The sequence below is a fragment of the Myripristis murdjan genome, chromosome 5 (assembly GCF_902150065.1).
Source record: "Myripristis murdjan chromosome 5, fMyrMur1.1, whole genome shotgun sequence".
Lineage (NCBI taxonomy): Eukaryota > Metazoa > Chordata > Actinopteri > Holocentriformes > Holocentridae > Myripristis > Myripristis murdjan.
In genome coordinates, this window is record NC_043984.1 from 36,027,289 (window position 1) to 36,043,831 (window position 16,543).

The 16,543-nt window shown below is 42.7% G+C and overlaps 2 protein-coding genes across 3 annotated transcripts in view; both read left to right on the plus strand.

Moving 5' to 3' along the window:
* The window catches only part of LOC115358974 (receptor-type tyrosine-protein phosphatase gamma-like), a 528,184-nt gene extending 526,509 nt beyond the window's left edge, over positions 1–1,675 (plus strand). For both annotated transcript variants that reach the window (XM_030051157.1, XM_030051156.1), the window contains 2 exons: positions 262–397; positions 870–1,675. In XM_030051157.1, coding sequence (XP_029907017.1) covers positions 262–397; positions 870–1,019 — 286 coding nt within the window. In that variant the 3' untranslated portion in view covers positions 1,020–1,675. The remainder of the gene's footprint in view (positions 1–261; positions 398–869) is intronic.
* An 8,161-nt stretch (positions 1,676–9,836) lies between these two features.
* cep15 (centrosomal protein 15) lies at positions 9,837–15,562 on the plus strand. Its single transcript, XM_030050810.1, has 4 exons — positions 9,837–9,959; positions 10,109–10,319; positions 11,540–11,608; positions 13,266–15,562. The coding sequence occupies exons 1-4, from the start codon at positions 9,910–9,912 to the stop codon at positions 13,452–13,454; spliced, it is 519 nt and encodes a 172-aa protein (XP_029906670.1). The 5' UTR covers positions 9,837–9,909; the 3' UTR covers positions 13,455–15,562.
* Positions 15,563–16,543: the final 981 nt, after the last annotated feature.

A 16,543-nucleotide genomic window follows, 5' to 3' on the forward strand; every position in this document is an offset into this window, starting at 1 on the left:
AGTCTCAATGTATTTGTGATGTCCATATCAAATAAAAAACAAATAAATAAATAAAAATAAAATAAAGCAATCGCAGGTAGAGCATATTTGAGTTTTGCAAAGCACCCAAGACGCCAAGATAAGACATGCCCCCTCTTTGTTCAGCCTTTAGGTGCTGCACACCTTTTCAGCAGGTGGAGGCGCATGCTGCAGGGGTTTGCTGCAGGGGGGCGGAGCTAACCCCGAGCCCTGTGTGTGTGTGTGTGTGTGTGTGTTTGGCAGGTTGGGAGCCGTGTCGGCCGGCATGCTGTGCGCCCTCACCACGCTGTCGCAGCAGCTGGAGAGCGAGAGCGCCGTCGACGTCTACCAAGTGGCCAAGATGATCAACCTCATGAGGCCCGGCGTCTTCACGGACATCGTGAGTTGTTGTCCGTTTTAACTCTGCTGTGCTGGAACTCCCTGATATTAGGGATTTGTCCGCATCTGTTTTGGTCCTCAAACGCTCCATCGTCCTCTCAGATTTAAACTCTAATTTGCTCTTGAAGTGAGAGAGCAACATTTTCCGTTTCACATCAAAATGTTGTGACATATGCATATTAATTCTTGTTACTTTTTATAAGTTTACAATAACATTTTTTATTTTTTATTATGTTTTATTATTTTTTAGTATTTTTTTTTTTATTATTTTTTATTTCAGTTCACCAAAATGTTTTTTCCCTCCTAGTTGTAGTTTTTTAGTTTTGTTTTAGTAAAATGTTCTTGATGGGAGGAAAAAACAAAATGTTGCACGTCTACAAATAAAAACTGAACCTGTCTCTCTCTCTCTCTCTGTCTCTCTCTCCCTCACTCCCTCTGTCTGCCTGTCTGTCTGCCTGCCTGTCTGTCTGCAGGATCAGTACCAGTACCTTTACAAAGCTCTGCTCAGCCTCGTCAGCACCAAGGAGAACGGCTCCGGTCTTCTGGCCAGGGACATAAACGGGACGATGGCGTCCATGTCCGACCAGTCGGACCAGGCCGAGAGCATGGAGTCGCTGGTGTGAGGGGCCCCCGGGGGCCGGAGGGGGGGGCCGCCCCGCCCCGCCCCGCCCCGCCCCGCCCCGCCCCGCGCCGCGGAGGGAGGCACTTAAACTTTGTAAAACATCAAGGAACTCTTGTGGACAAGACTTTTTGAGGCCTTTTTTGCCAGACTCTTGGTTAAGATGAATAACCTGATTACTTTTTTACACTGATAAAAAGTTTTTGATATTTATTTTTTTCGCCATTTTATGTCTTAATGTTCTCCTACTGAAGGGTTTGCACCTGCGTTTTTGAGTTTCACGACGGCGTCGACGGCAACGAGAAACACTTCTGTCTTTTCTTGTTTGCACTATCTAATGTCAGTGTTACTGCCTAGAACTGAAGCCGAGACCCTCGGCTCTCCTCCACTCAAGCTCTGAGGTTCTCTCTCTCTCTCTCTCTCTCTCTCTCTCTCTTTCCGTTGTTTTTTTTATTTTAATGATTATTTTTTTGACATTCCACGGCTTTCGGCCATTTTAAACCAACTGCTTCTGTGAAGAACGTCGTGTTGCCTGCCCCCTGCTGGGTGATTTGAGACAGTGCACCGAGGAAGGCATGCCTCAGTAACAGATGCTGCCCGGCTTCAGCTCTGCTTCGCTCATCATCTATAATACTCATATACCACTCATGTATCACCACAATTAAAAGATGGATCCTGTTGCTACAGACAAGCAGCGCTTTCCCCCTGATTTATGTTGACTTCTCCTTTTTTTTTTCTGCTGTTTTTTTTTTTTTTGTATTAGCCATTCACACCCATGAATTAGAAAACCTAAGGTGGTGTAACAACTGCTACTGTGAACTTTTATTATTATTTCTTTGTATGATTCATATTATTATTATGCTTTTTAATATATGGAAATACTGTATGTATACATATATAAATATATCCTTATCATAATAACGTTGTGATTTTTGTAACATGTCCTTGGCGGCCTCCTCGCTCGGGGGCGTCCATCATCACCGCCACTCCACGGCCCGTCTGGAAGCGGACCCCCCGCTCGCTCCCGGATCTTTCTTGTATGCTGCTAAGTCATCCGACACGACACACACACACATGCATAACCACACACACACACACATTTTTTTTTTTTAAACACCCGACGCCCTGCAACATGACGATGCAACGACTCGCCCCCCCCTCCTCTCTTCTTCCCCGTCCCGTCAGAAAGTTTTTTTTTTTTTTTTTTTCCCGGTCGAAGCTCATCCTGATTCCCGTCACTCCGAACTTCCAAGGCCTTGTGTACATAGACTCCACTCTCTCTCTCTCTCTCTCTCTCTCTCTCTCTCTCTCTCTCTCTCGCTTTGAATTTACATCATTTACGCTCCTTTTTATTTCCTCCGGTTTCTTTTTTTCTTTTTTTTCCCCCTCGGTGGCCTAAGCTAAGCTAAGGACAGGCTTCTGGAGGCGCAAAGTCATTTCCAGTTTGCTTGTTTTCGTTGCACCGGCATTCGCTCCTCCTCCTCCTCCTCCTCCTCCTCCTCCTCCTCCTCCTCCTCCTCCTCCTCCTCCTCCACGTCAAACCACACATTTGCATTTGTTCGGTATCTAATTTAAGCTCTTGATTCTGATGATGTTCTGTACCTCTGTGATCGGTGGCGTGACATGAACACTTGTGGCGTGAATGCAAAGTGATTTCACTCAGCACAGTGACAGTAGAAGCAGATTTGTGTGTGCGTGTGTGCGTGTGTGTGTATGTGTGTGTGTGTGTGTGTGTGTGTGTGTGTGTGGAGGGGACGGGGGGAGATGCATTCTGAGTTTTTCACTTTTTACCAAAGACTTGACTCCTTGTCATCCAGTGCTGATGTTAGACAGGCTTTTCTCCTCGTTTTTTCTTTTCTTTTCTTTTCTTTTCTTCCCCCTCCCCCCCTCCGGTGTGCTTGGTATCGAATCGATTCCTGTAACCGCACAGCAAACGAGATACACTGAAACTGATCTTGAATAAAGTGATGGGCTGGGACGCAGATCTCACCCTGGTTCTCCTCTGCATTTCCTCTCCTTTTTTTTTTGTTTTTTGAACTCAGCTCTCCACTCGTGTGCAGAGAGGCCAGACACTTGATTTACTCTGTTTTCTGTCACCTAACGAAGGCTTTTATTTTCACAGTCCCAGGTGGAGGTTTTCCGCCTTCGCCTCGACACGTCGGCTCGCGTCGCTCCGATCGCCACGTCGCTCCCGCCGCCTGCCGGGCGCAGAGTGTCACACGAAGAAATGCACACATCGCGTCGCTTCTGCTCCTCTGGAATCCTCTGTGTGTGTGTGTGTGTGTGTGTGTGTGTGTGTGTGTGTGTGTGTGTGTGTTGGACGAAGTGTGTCATCGCCTCTTTGATTTATTCCTTCTTTAAATTTTGTCCACATTTTTGATTTTGCATCCTGTGCCAAGAAAAATCCTGTGCAGTTCTTACGTTAAGGTGGTTAAAGGGTTCGCCCTTCGCTTCACGGCATCACCTCCCGTTGGTGGCTCCCGTTGCCATGGCGACGGCCGCGGCGTTCGACTGATGTCACGGCGTCGGCGGAGGCAGCTTGTTGGCGTCGAGAGAAGTGACGCGTCGTGTTCTGTTTTCACAAGTAAATGAAAAAAAAAAAAAAAAGAATTGTGAAAATAACTTTGTGGCTCTGGATTTGGGATTCAGTTTGTTTTTTTTAATCGTTGGTTTTGGGAGCCGAGTCGAGTCTCACCCGGTTGGTCGTTGGTGGCTTTGCCGGAACGTTTTTCAACAACTTTATTAACAACAACACAGCTCATTAGGATTAATATTCTAATTAACCCTATAAAGCCTGAAGTGTCACATAAATGACAGAGAATTCTTTGAAACTGGAGTTTTTGTTGACAAATTTAAAAAAAAAAAAAAGGAAAGAATTGAAATAACACTTATTATATATGAGGTTTGAAGTTCATTGTGCACGGTAAACAAAAACATACAGAACACGACATCTTTAACCCCTTAAACTCTGAGTTTACAACATTTTTTTTCCATAATGTACTAAAGTGTCCTAAATATTCTGTACCTGCTGCACTGAAGCTGCATCACCTCTTCATCACATCACCGCCACTTTTTCAAAACTGGCAAAAACATCCGTGCAAAACCGCCAGCGGCTCAGCAGCTCAGCGGCTGGAAGGCCTCGGCCGCTGCAGTGCTCATAGGATCCAGCAGGGGGCAGGAGACATGCATCACATTACTCACTGTCGCTGTTTTGTCACGATGGACGTTTCAATAAAGTTCTTCAAACCAGCTCCTCTGCCCACGCCGTGACATCACTGAACGCCACAGCTGCTGCCATGGCAACGGGAACCGCCCGGAAACGATTTGCCGTGAACTGGAACCAGACGTCTGCGGCGGCGCCCTCTAGCGGCTGAAACCGTCAAGGCGGGTCGCACTTCTGGCCACACCCACTCAGTGATGTCACCGCTCGTCAGCAAAATGTTATACAAAGAAACAGAACAGTAAATTAAAGTGAAAAATAAAATAAGTCATTCTAATTAAAAATTAGTCCATTAATATATAATCAGTAGAGATGAAAGTTATTCCTCTTTAAAGATGCCACAGTAGATATTTATAATTTTATTACCTTTTTTAGTGTTTGAGTTTAACATTTGTTTGATATATATTCTTTTAATTCATACCAAAAAAAAAAAAAAAAAAAAAAACAGTGAAATTAGGGGTAACCTTTGAGATTCTGTATGTGTGTGAAATTTAACATAAAGAATTAACAAATTTATTATAAACTCATTATTAGATTTATCATGTTAAATGTTCAGTTTTAACATTACAAATTGTTTTACAGATTATTAATCATTTTATTTGTGACCAAAACGTAACTGAATATCCACAATAATGCTTCATCATTAAAAAAAATACTTATTTTTAGCAGCTGCTGTGACATCACTGAGTGGGTGTGGCCAGGTGTGCAGCACCACCACTAGAGGGCGGTGCAGCAGCGGTTTAATGGCCGCTGTTGAGTCTCTCTTTAAAGTTTTTTTTTTTTTTTTTTTTTTACCATTTTTTTTTTAGTTTATTTTAACCAACACACACGTGCAAAAGGTGTGTCTGCTTTCTCATGACACCTTTTTTTTTTTTTTTTTTTTTTTTTTTTTTTAAATATTTTCCCGCGGAGCCGTTTGGTTCGGTCTGCGCCCGGCGTGGCTTTTTGGCGGCGGGACACGTGGAACGCGGCGGCGTGAGCGTCGTCGAGCTCGTGGTCGTCATCACATTCCAGCTCCCAGCTTCACCCCCCCCACACACACCCCTCCCCACCACACACACACACATTATTGACATCCAGGCAGTGATTGTGATATTACGATGTTACTCCCTCCGTTTCCTCCTTTACCTCCTCTATCTGTTTGGCTCCTCCCCCTGCTGTCCGTTCTCTGGACGCTGCGGTTCTGTTGTCGACGTGTGCGATAGAAAAAACTCTCTCTCCTGTACGTCACTGAACTATTTCCTCCTCATTGACCCTTTTTTTTTTTTTTTTTTTGGAAAAGGTGGCCGTTCCTTCCTCTTTTGTAACGTGACAAAAAACGAAGGAAAAAATGTTTTTGTTTCGTTGAAAGCTATATCAAAGCATTCTATTATAGTGTTATTTAATATGTAAATGGTATTGCTATACATAAAATAAAATATGGGTTTTGATGTAATCTGCTGGGCTCCTTTTTTTTTTCTGATGACGTTTGCACTTTCCTCCGGCTTGAAGGCTGCAAAATGGAAACTGTCTGCCTGTGTGTGAATGTTAGAACACACACACACACACACACACACACACACACACACACACAGAGGCTGCAGTGTGGGCCCTAAAAAAGTAAAAAAAAATAAATCACCTTATTATCATCTCTGGGCTTCATACAGTTATTTAGGTCTTTTGTTGTGATCTCACTACCCTGATAATCCTGTGTGTGTGTGTGTGTGTGTGTGTGTGTGTGTGTGTGTGTAATTAAACCTTATTTTGGATTATTAAAAACCTCCCAGAAAACGAAGTCAAACTCAAAGTAAAGATAAAAGGTGGGCGGCGGCTCTTTGGATCGAGTCCCAGCGGGCCACAGGGGAGGCGGGGCTTCTGGCGCCCCCACCTGGCAGAGCGAGGCAGCGCAGCTCCACACCTTCCCACCAGCAGGGGGCGCCTGTGGTTTCTTCATCAAGGTGAAGACGGTGACTTTCCCGAAGGCCACAAGTGTGTCTGTCTGCAGCTGGAACAAAACACACACACACACACACACACACACACACAGTGCAATACACACACACACACACACACACACACACACACACACAGTGCAACACACACCCACAGTGACACAGCCAAATCAGTGCAACACACACACACACAGTGCAACACACACACACACACATCAGTGCAACACACACACACACACACACACATCAGTGCAACACACACACACACACACACACACAGTGCAACACACACACACACACACACACACACAGCGCAACACCTCATTGACCCATTTTTTGGAAAGGTGGCCGTTCCTTCCTCTTTTGTAACATGACAAAACACACACACACACACACATCAGTGCAACACACACACACACACACACACACATCAGTGCAACACACGCACACACACACACACAGTGCAACACACACCCACATCAGTGCAACACACACACACACACAAATCAGTGCAACACACACTCACATCAGTGCAACACACACACACACACACACACACAGTGCAACACACACACACACACAGTGCAACACACACACATCAGTGCAATTCCCACTCCTGTCAGAGCAGCAAAGGTTAAAGGAATATTCCACTGTTTTGGAGAAAAAAACTTTCCATGTGTCTTTCAGTCAGACGCTTCAGAGCTGTGAGGTTTATCTTTTCACTTTGACGGAGCCGGGCTAACAACTCCCATAGACTTCAAGTCTTTATGCTAAGCTAACAGAAAATGCTACCCACAGAAACTGAACCACTGGACGTCCAGAGGTGGAAATGGTGTCCAACATCTGGTCTCAGTCTGGGGACGTTGGGAAAATGGGGTTTTGTGCAAAACATTGGAATACTCCTTTAAAACCTGACAAAGCCTGCATGTTGGCACGACTGCACGTCAGTGTTGTTTCAAAATGACAGCAGATCCAGGAGGACACGCCGGCCGCTACTGACTGCCCTTACCAAAAAGGAGTATACTCAAGTATACTTATAAGTATACTTTTTATGAACTAAGTATACTTTCTGTGAACTAATACTTTGGTAAGTATACTTTTCAGATTACTTTGAATGTACTATCAGGAATATATTAACAAAAGTATACTTAGTTTATACTGACAAGTACACAGACAAAGTTTAAGTATACTCCAAGTACAACATACTTGATATACTTTAAGTTTAAGTATATTATCCAATAGTAGTTAAAACTTAGTACAAGTATATAAAAATGTTGTACCTGCTTGCAACATGGAGTGTTATTTTACTGTATTAGCTGGCTTGTTGTATCAAGTATAAGTAAAGTATATTTCAAGTATATTGAAGGTAAAAGAGTAGTGCACTTTTAAGTTTATAAATGTGCAAAGTAAGTAAAGCAATAGTGTACTTGAAGTACACTAATGAGTATACGAATGGTTTACTTTAACTAAAGAATAGTACAACTCAAGTACAGGAAATAGTATAATTTAAGTATACTTATATATAAGTAAAGTAACCTTGAAGTTTACCCGAGTATACTCAAAAATGGGCCAAATCAGGGTACTTTTAGTATAAGAATACTTTGTAAGTATACTAACTAGTACATATGTAAGTACACTACTAGTACATAAATACAAGTATACTTGGTAAGGAAAGTATACTTGATAAAGTATACTCAAACTCCACTTAAGTATACTTGGAAAGGTAAACTAGAAGTTTACTTCTTTTTGGTAAGGGTGGACTGGGAAAATCTAATCTACTCGAGTCAAAGTAAAAAGTCATTTGAAAAGTCCCAGAGTTACTTTTCAGAAACAGAAACTTTCTTAGAGGCGATCTTTACAGTGGAATCGTGAAAGGACGAGAGCACAGAGTCCAAACTAGTATGAATAAGTTTATTTCGGTCTTAAATCTTTTTTTTCCCACCATAACCATTACAAGGAAAAAAAAACAACTACTTGGACCGAAAAGGCGTAGGCTGAAGCCGTAGCTTATATTTGCCTATAACTCAACTTAGATTACAAACAAACAATGACAAACAACATGATAAACCAAACAGGTAAAAGAAAGAGAGAATGAATTTGGTTGCTTCACTTTCTAGAAATTATAATTTAATTTTTATACTAAAGTTCTATATTTATTAATTGTTTTATCTTTATACATTTTCTTGAATCTGTAGATTGACCTGCACATATAATTATAATTAGATTCTTTAATGTGGAAATTTGGAAATTCCACCACAAAAAATACTTTTCTAATGTTTGCTATTTTTTTTTTTTTTTCTGTGAAGGTCCTCTCAGTCTGTCAGTTTCTGAAGGTCTGGATCCTGATGCTCACAGGGAGCACGGAGAGCATGTTAGTTAAAATGCATCAGAATACAAGAATACAGCAAATAAATGCACTTACAAGTAACTTACTAACTTTTAAAAATACTCAAAAAAAAAAAAAAAAGTATAAAAACAAGCGACTTAATGACAGCATAGGCTAAATATATTCAGATAGGCTACGGCTGCAGCTCTGTTAATAATTTGGAGGGAAGAAGAAGAAGAAGAAGAAGAAGAAGAAGAAGAAGAAGAAGAAGAAGAAGAAGAAAAGGAGGAGGAGGAGGATCTATGAACAGTTTCTGGCTGCAGAATGTAAATCCACCAGGAGGGGGCGACAGTCTCCCTCGTTTCCTTGTTGCTATGGTTACTGACGCTCAAGAGAAAGACCGTCAAGCCGGCCCGAACATGAAGGACAACTTCCGTTTGTAACTTTCAAAATAAACCCCCTCCAACGACCACATGCTGCAGGATGTCTCTATAATACAAAATAAAAGCTGAAAGCAAAGATAAAAAAAAGACAAAACTACAACGGATTGTGTCGTGAATGGAAATGTAGTTTTTATTGTTGAAAAATAAAATATTTTGGTGTAGGCTATTTCTTTATGTTGCAAATATTCCACACTGATTTCTTCTTGGTCTTTTTTTGCTCCATCCTGCTGCTGTCAGCACACACAGACGCAGTGGTCAGTGTTTTCCTCCATACTTCTGATGCCTTAAACTCGTTGGTACTGTCAGCTGTGTGTGCTAATATCCCAGGCTATCTATATTCTAATTATTACATCAGCTGATATATTGGATATAGTAAGAAAAAAAATGCATGTTTGCCCGGCCTGCATGAGTTCACAAGACACGACCAAACCAAACAGACAGGAACAGGAAGAGGATGAGAGCGAGAGGACAAACATGATCACTCCAGTCCACAGCAAATCTGAAACACAGACATCACAGCTCTAAAACACAACTTTACCACTCCTGAACTCTGAACCCTTTTAAACATGAAGGGTCCTCTGGCTGATGATGATGATGATGATGATGATGATGATGAGCTTTCAGCACAAACTGAGAGGAAACACAGGAACTGGAGGCTCATCAGCCGAGGAAAAGCCCGTATCTGAGATGTAATGGACAATAAAACAAAATGTGCATTTCATTTTCATTGTCTGTTAATGTAAAGCCTGTGTAGGGGCGAAACCAAACTGCAGCAGCCACAGTGTCTGCCCTCCTCCTCCTCCTCTTCCTCCTCCTCCTCCTCCTCCTCCTCCTCCTTTTCCACCAGCAACACAAAAAGAAGCAAATTGTAGGCTTTTATTTCGAAGGTGAAACAGCCTGAGTTCCGGTCTCTCCGTGGAAACTGGCTGATCTTGACGCGGAAGCTCCAGCAGGTCGGAGCCTCTGCAGGCATCATGTCGGCTGCGGCTGATGAAGCTGAGCTACACAAGAAACACGAGGAAATGTGAGTTTTCCTTCTGGTTCTCAGACATTTTTCATCAAATACCCGCCGGAAGTGTCTCCTGGAGCCACGTCTCTCCTGTCCTAAGATAAATAACCACCATGTCCCCCGTCCTCTCTCTGCTTCATGTGTCCCTGCTGTCCTGCCGGCAGTCTGGGCAGGCGGGCGGAGCTGCTGCGGCAGATGGAGAGCCGGGCGGAGCCGCCGGGGGGCCGCGGGGGCCGGCGGCAGGAGGCCCGGGCGGAGCCGCCGGGGGGACCCAGGGGCCGGCGGCAGGAGGCCCGGGCGGAGCCGCCGGGGGGGCCCAGGGGCCGGCGGCAGGAGGCCCGGGCGGCCCGGGACAGGAACAGCGCTCTGCTGCAGGTGATGCTGCCTTCACGGTCCGCTCCCCGGCTCCGGAGCCTCTGCTGGGCCGCAGAGTAACTCAGGTTCCTGCTGTTTACCAGGAGCCAGGCTCATAGGACAGGTGCTCTGTAGCGGGGCAGGTGAACGTCCACTTAGACACAAAACCCTGGAAGTCTTGCTTGATGCAGAAAACCGTGGAAAACACTGAGCCACTCCGTCTTTGAATGGAGCAAAATAATTATTTACCCCCTGAGCAAGGCAGCGAGTCAGTCCAGCCTGTACTGACTCTCAGTCTGAACACCCTGTCGCCTCACTCAGGGGATAAATAATTATTTTGCCTCATTCAAAGACAGAGTGCCTTAGTTTTTTCCGTGGTTGTCAGCATCAGGCAGGACTTCCAGGGTTTAGTCTCTACCTGATGTTTCTCGGTCTCAGAGAAAACAAAGTGACAAAATACAGACACACAGACTCAGTTTGGGTTGTTATTTTCAGCCAAAAGTGCGCATGTGAAGTTATTTATGACTCTGATCTCAGATGAACGAGCTTACGAGGAGACAGTGAAGGCAGCAGGTTTGGAAAAGTCAATTAACCAATTAACTTAAAAAGAAATGTGTGGAGTTTAGCGTGAGACTTTTCTAAACTCCGTGTGACTCCTGTTCCAGCTCCTGGACTCTCTCATGTTCACAAACTGAGGCGTGTCCCACTGTCAGCCTCTGTCACCTGATGCTCTTACACATCCACACACACAATCACAATCACAATCACTTTATTGATCCCTGATGGGGGAACTGGATCAGCTGCAGTTATTCAAATTCTCAAGGGAAGAATATATTATAAGCATAAGTGAAATGATAAGAAACAGAAAAAGAAATAGGACATATAAAAATACAGTGTGGGCATTATAAATCTGTTAAAATATATGCATTAATCCTAGAAAAACTTTACAATAAATACAGAAATAAGAAATTGAGAATATGCAAAAAAAAAAAAAAAAAAAAAAGTATACCTAAACACAACTTATATGCACAGGAATATTGCCCTTTTGAATTGTCTTTACATCCTGCAGGTATAAATTATCGCCCAGTTAAAGAGTCAAATCAACAGTTTTTGTGTGTGGCGCCTCCTGTGGGCTCTCTGATGGATTTCACATGAGTCCTGGAACCTGAATTAAAGAGTTAATTCTGTGATTTGACCGAACCGGAGGGCCGACAGTCACCATTTGCTCTTTACTGCAACAGGATGTGCAGAAGCTGGAGGAGCGTCTGAGGGACGTGCAGCGGCCACGGCCGGACGTCCAGGAGCTGGAGGTGAGCCGCCGCCGCCCCGCCTCGCCCCGCCTCGCCCCGCCTCGTCCTGAGCTGGTTTTGTCTCTGATCTTTGATAAATATCTGTATATGTGTGATATAAAAGTCTGTTTGATGTAAATGACTGTGGCCGCTCAGAGCTCACTGTCATGTGATGTCAGGCGGCAGCGTCCAGTCATTTTACACGACCGCTGAAACAATTTGTTTCTTAATTCGTTTATTGGAATGACCAAAAATCGATCGTAATTACAGTCCCAGATTAATCATTTAGTCATTTAGCAAGTAAAAATGTATGCCAAGCGTCTGCTGATTCCAGGGCTCAGCTCGTCTTACTTCTCTCCATCCGTAATCTTTATTAAATTAATACTTTGGGTTATCATTATAATAATTAATTTTCTTTTTTTTTTTTTTTTGGGCTGCTCATCAGAGTCAGGAAGACTTTTGAAGACCTCACTTGGGGCTCTGATCACTTCGCATGATAATTTGGCATTTTTGACACTTCACAGACTAACAGGATTAATCGTTTGATTGAAAAGAAAAAAAAAATGACACAGTGAAGATCATCTTTAGCTGCAGCACATCTGCATCACAGCAGTTTGCCCATATATTTCTGTATTCTCATGCTAGTTGTGATATATAAGATCAGCTGATATTATCGGCTCATCACAGATATATATCCGTATCCTCCGATGTGCACTGATATATATTTGTAACTGGCTCCGTTTTAAAGCGAGAGTGAAGAATCTGGTAGCTTCACTGCAAAAAGTCCAAATCTTACCAAGATTATTTGTCTTATTTCAAGTCAAAAATGTCTTATTTCTAGTCAAAATATCTCATTACACTTAAAATAAGACATGATCACCTCAGAAGTAACTTGTTTCAAGTGAAAATTTACTTGAAACAAGTGAAAATTTGCTTGAAACAAGAAACAAATTTTGCCAATGGAACAAGCAAATTTTTACTTGTGACACAAGTGAACAAAATTTGAAATAAGACATTTTTACTTGAAATAAGACAAATAATCTTGGTAAGATTTTGACTTTTTGCAGTGTTATGAAACTGGACGAGCTTAGAAATCTGCATCCGCCTGCACAAAATCATAACTGACTGATATTGAACATTACTGATGTTTATTTAGCTGTGTGTAACTTCTGTATTTTCTCAGTGTTCGTTGCCAGAGTGGGTTGACCAGGGCCAAAACCACCATTTCAACATTGGGGGGGACAGATATTGAATTTGCTATTGAATTGCTAATATATTCCAGCAATATTGGGGGGGGCATTTTTGGAGTGCCTGAACATTGGGGGGGACTTGGCCCCCCCAATTTATATTGATGTTTGGTCCCTGGGGTTGACAGTGTATAATAATGCTGAATATTCTTTAATAAGTTTAATAAGCCCTCTGAGTACCTTGGCATCGTCGTATCGCTGCAGAATCGTTACTCAGTCCACATGGAAAAAGTCTGTTGTCCTTCCAGTTCAATAATTCACCGTATCGGCTGCCGGATCGTTTTTCTGTGAATTTTTCCCCTCTAAAATCGGTATCCATCTCAAACATCCCACATCGTTGGGGCACTAACATTAAATTCTCTGATTCTCCTCTCGTCCCGCCTGATGAAGCTGAAGCCTTTCAGACTGTTTCTGTTGTTTCTGTGTTTCAGACGAGGTACTGGGCGTCTGTGGAGCGGGCCGTCCCACGCTGGGAGCAGATCCTCCTGGGTGGGACCCTCCACCCAGCCGGCGCCGCGGCCCAAACCTCACCCAGGGGAGCCAAGCAGAGATCTGGCCCGAGCCGGGACCCGGGCCGGCCTCCTCGCCCCAAGCCCAGGCCGGGGGCGCTGGCGAGCTGACAGAGGTAGACTAAACTGGGTGGCAAAATCACGTACCACCGAAATCTGCTTACATCCTCCACATGTGTGGGGTCAAAGTGGATAAAAAAGGAAGTCGCAGCACTGCGTGTCACAGGGTTATTCTCAACCTTCTTCAAGACCTGCTTCCTGCTCTCTCTGGTCACACAGGTTGAATTTCCCCTAAAATATCCTCTCTTTCATGGAAAAAGTGCCAGAGCCAACACTCACCTGGCTGTCATCAGTTTATTCTTAAAGGTTCATAAAACAAAGTGAATCAAAAGCCACACAGTTTAACTGCTCCTTGATGTAACCTGATCTCAGTCACGGCTGCAGAAAACGCTCCTTTCTCGCCTCGCCGACCAAATGTGAAACCTGTTCTGCGTTGCCGTCGTGACGTTTGATTTACACGCTGATGCTGCACAAAGTCAGACACAATGATAAAAACAGTATCATGCACTTTTTTCTACTCCTGAATATTGAAATAGTTTTTTCAAACACTGCAATGGACTGCAAAGGGCCACTAGACGTCGCTGTAGAAAATGACCTCTAGTGACCTCTAGGAGAATCACAGCCTCATCAAACTTTACAGACACAAACTGGAGAGCGAGGCCGTTCAGAGGAGCTCTGCCTCTCCAGACAGACTGACAATAAGGGCCAGTGTCTGACACATTTCCACCACAAGACACTCGATATCCTATCAATGAAAAATGCAATTCTCACAGAAATCTCCAAACGTCAAAAGTGTTTGACACCAAATCAAAGCATGAATTTTCCTGTGGTGTTCCTCAAGGTCTTGTTGTACTAATGTGGGATTTTGGAGGGATTTTGACCATTTTTATTCATTCTCCAGGGCTCAAAAATGGTTAAATTTTGCACCAAATCTGCATAAGAAATGGTTTCAACATAAAAACTGACTCATAACTTCTGACTCATAATTTAGCGTGGGAATGACTACCATATGTTCCCATCATAATGTCTCCATAGTAGCCATTTCATTTTTTAAAAATTATTTAAATGCTCAGCAATTCACCAGTATTGAGCAGTACTGATGCATATTTAGCTATTTATTTATTTATTTATTTCCCCCCCTCAGTATTAATTTCTAGAATTGGTTGACAGTGTATAATAATGCTGAATATTCCTTAATAAAGTTATTTGTTCAGGAAAGCAGCCTACGTCATGCCTTTGGATCGTCATATCGGTGCAAAATCCACATAGAAAAGGTCTATTTCCATTCCAGCTCAATAATTCATTATATTATTATTATATTTTTTTTTCCCTTTAAATCATCAATCATCAAATCAGTCTCAAAAATCCCCTATCGAGCAGGCACTAATATTTGAATTGTATATTTTAGATAGTTTTGTATGCAGTGCTGCAAAAGTGATGATTTCAGACTAAATCTGGGATGTGGTTGTCTGACTCGACCAGTTAAAGCGTTCACAACAGAGGAGTGTGTTTTCAGTGCCGTCCTTGTGTGTTATATGTTTTAACCACAAGAGGGAGCCACTGCCATGAGAAACAAACAGATTCCATGAGAAAAGCTCTTTCCTGCACACAAACATGTTTGTGTTGTACATTTGCAGGCAGCTGCGGCTGTTTATTACTGTTGGAAACAGAATATACATCCCAACCTGCTCCATGTCAAAAGAAAAACTAATAAATAAAAATAAATAATAGTAATAACAATAATACGATAATAAACGATATGGTAAAAAAAATTATAATGTGTTTAATGGCACAGATATTGTAATTGCGATATGATTCCCCATTTTAGTAGAAATGATTATTTTTGCATTGTAATTTCCTTTTTCAAACAAACATGTTCTCTTACAGCTTGAAAATACAATTTGTAGTCCAAGGCATCTCTGTAGCGCCATAAAACTTTATTTACAACAATGTTTTGTCACATATTCCACCTTTATCAAAAAAATAAATTAATAAGTCTGCACCTCCTACTATTTAGATATTGCATCTGGACATATTGCAATTTTGATAAAATTTCAGTTAATTGTTCTGATAATTGTAATGATAATACCACATCATTTATCATGTTTGTGTTGTGAAGCATTTCAGATTTTAAAGGTCATTCACTGTTGATGAATAAAATCCCCAAAATGTATTTCTGTTTTTGCACTTTGCATCGTTGTGTTTGCTTCGTGTCCCTTTTTGGGCCATATTTTCTTCCTGTTTGGAGTGTGTTTCTCCGGAAAGCGTCCGGCCTTCAGCTCCTCCGGCGGCTCGGCGTCCGCTCGCGTCGCTTCGCCTCGTCCCGTCCTGTTTTCTCCAGGATAGCCTGGGGTCAGCCAGCAGCCATATGCTCATAATGCTGCAGAGAAATGTGTATCCAATGAGCCATTCACATCTGCAGCTCCTCCAGGCCCGGCGCTAAAACACGGCAGGGAGGGGGCGGGGGGGCCGGGGGCCGGGGGGGCTAATGGGACTGTTTTTGATAACGAGGCGAAAATTTAGTCGCACAAAGAGCAAATCACGGCTACGTCACGTCTCCACCGCTCCACAAGTTTTACTGATGCAGATTTTTGCAAGCCCATAACGATTAATGATATTTTTGGTCAAAACTCACCATTGGCTGATAATTTGTGCTGATATTCAACATCTTGAATTTTCATTTTTAAGGAGCCTGGTCAGTGTTCCCAGCAAGAGTGTGTGGCTGTCAAGGTGGGAAAGCGTTTGAAAAAGCGTCAGACCATCATGGGACACGAAAAATTGCCGTGAAATTTTTTTTTTTTTTTTTTTTAAATTTATAATTTTTTAAATTTTAAATTTTAAATTTTTTTAAGGATGAACACCGTTAATTTCACTGTTTCAGTGGTGGGAAAACTCTGGGATTTGTTACTGGCCTTTAAAGTATGAATTATTTTCCAAAACACCAAATTTAACAATTAAATGAATTGAATTCTGAGTTTTTCCTGTCGCTGCGGTCCGTGAACAAACCTCAGCACAGGAATCTGAATAAATATAAACGATGTCATCCTTCAGTTTACAACATGGAGGTGAAGCCACGGAGTTAAAAAGGGCCGTTTCTTCCATCAGTAATTATTAAAGCAGCCGCTGTGCGCCGAGAGCCG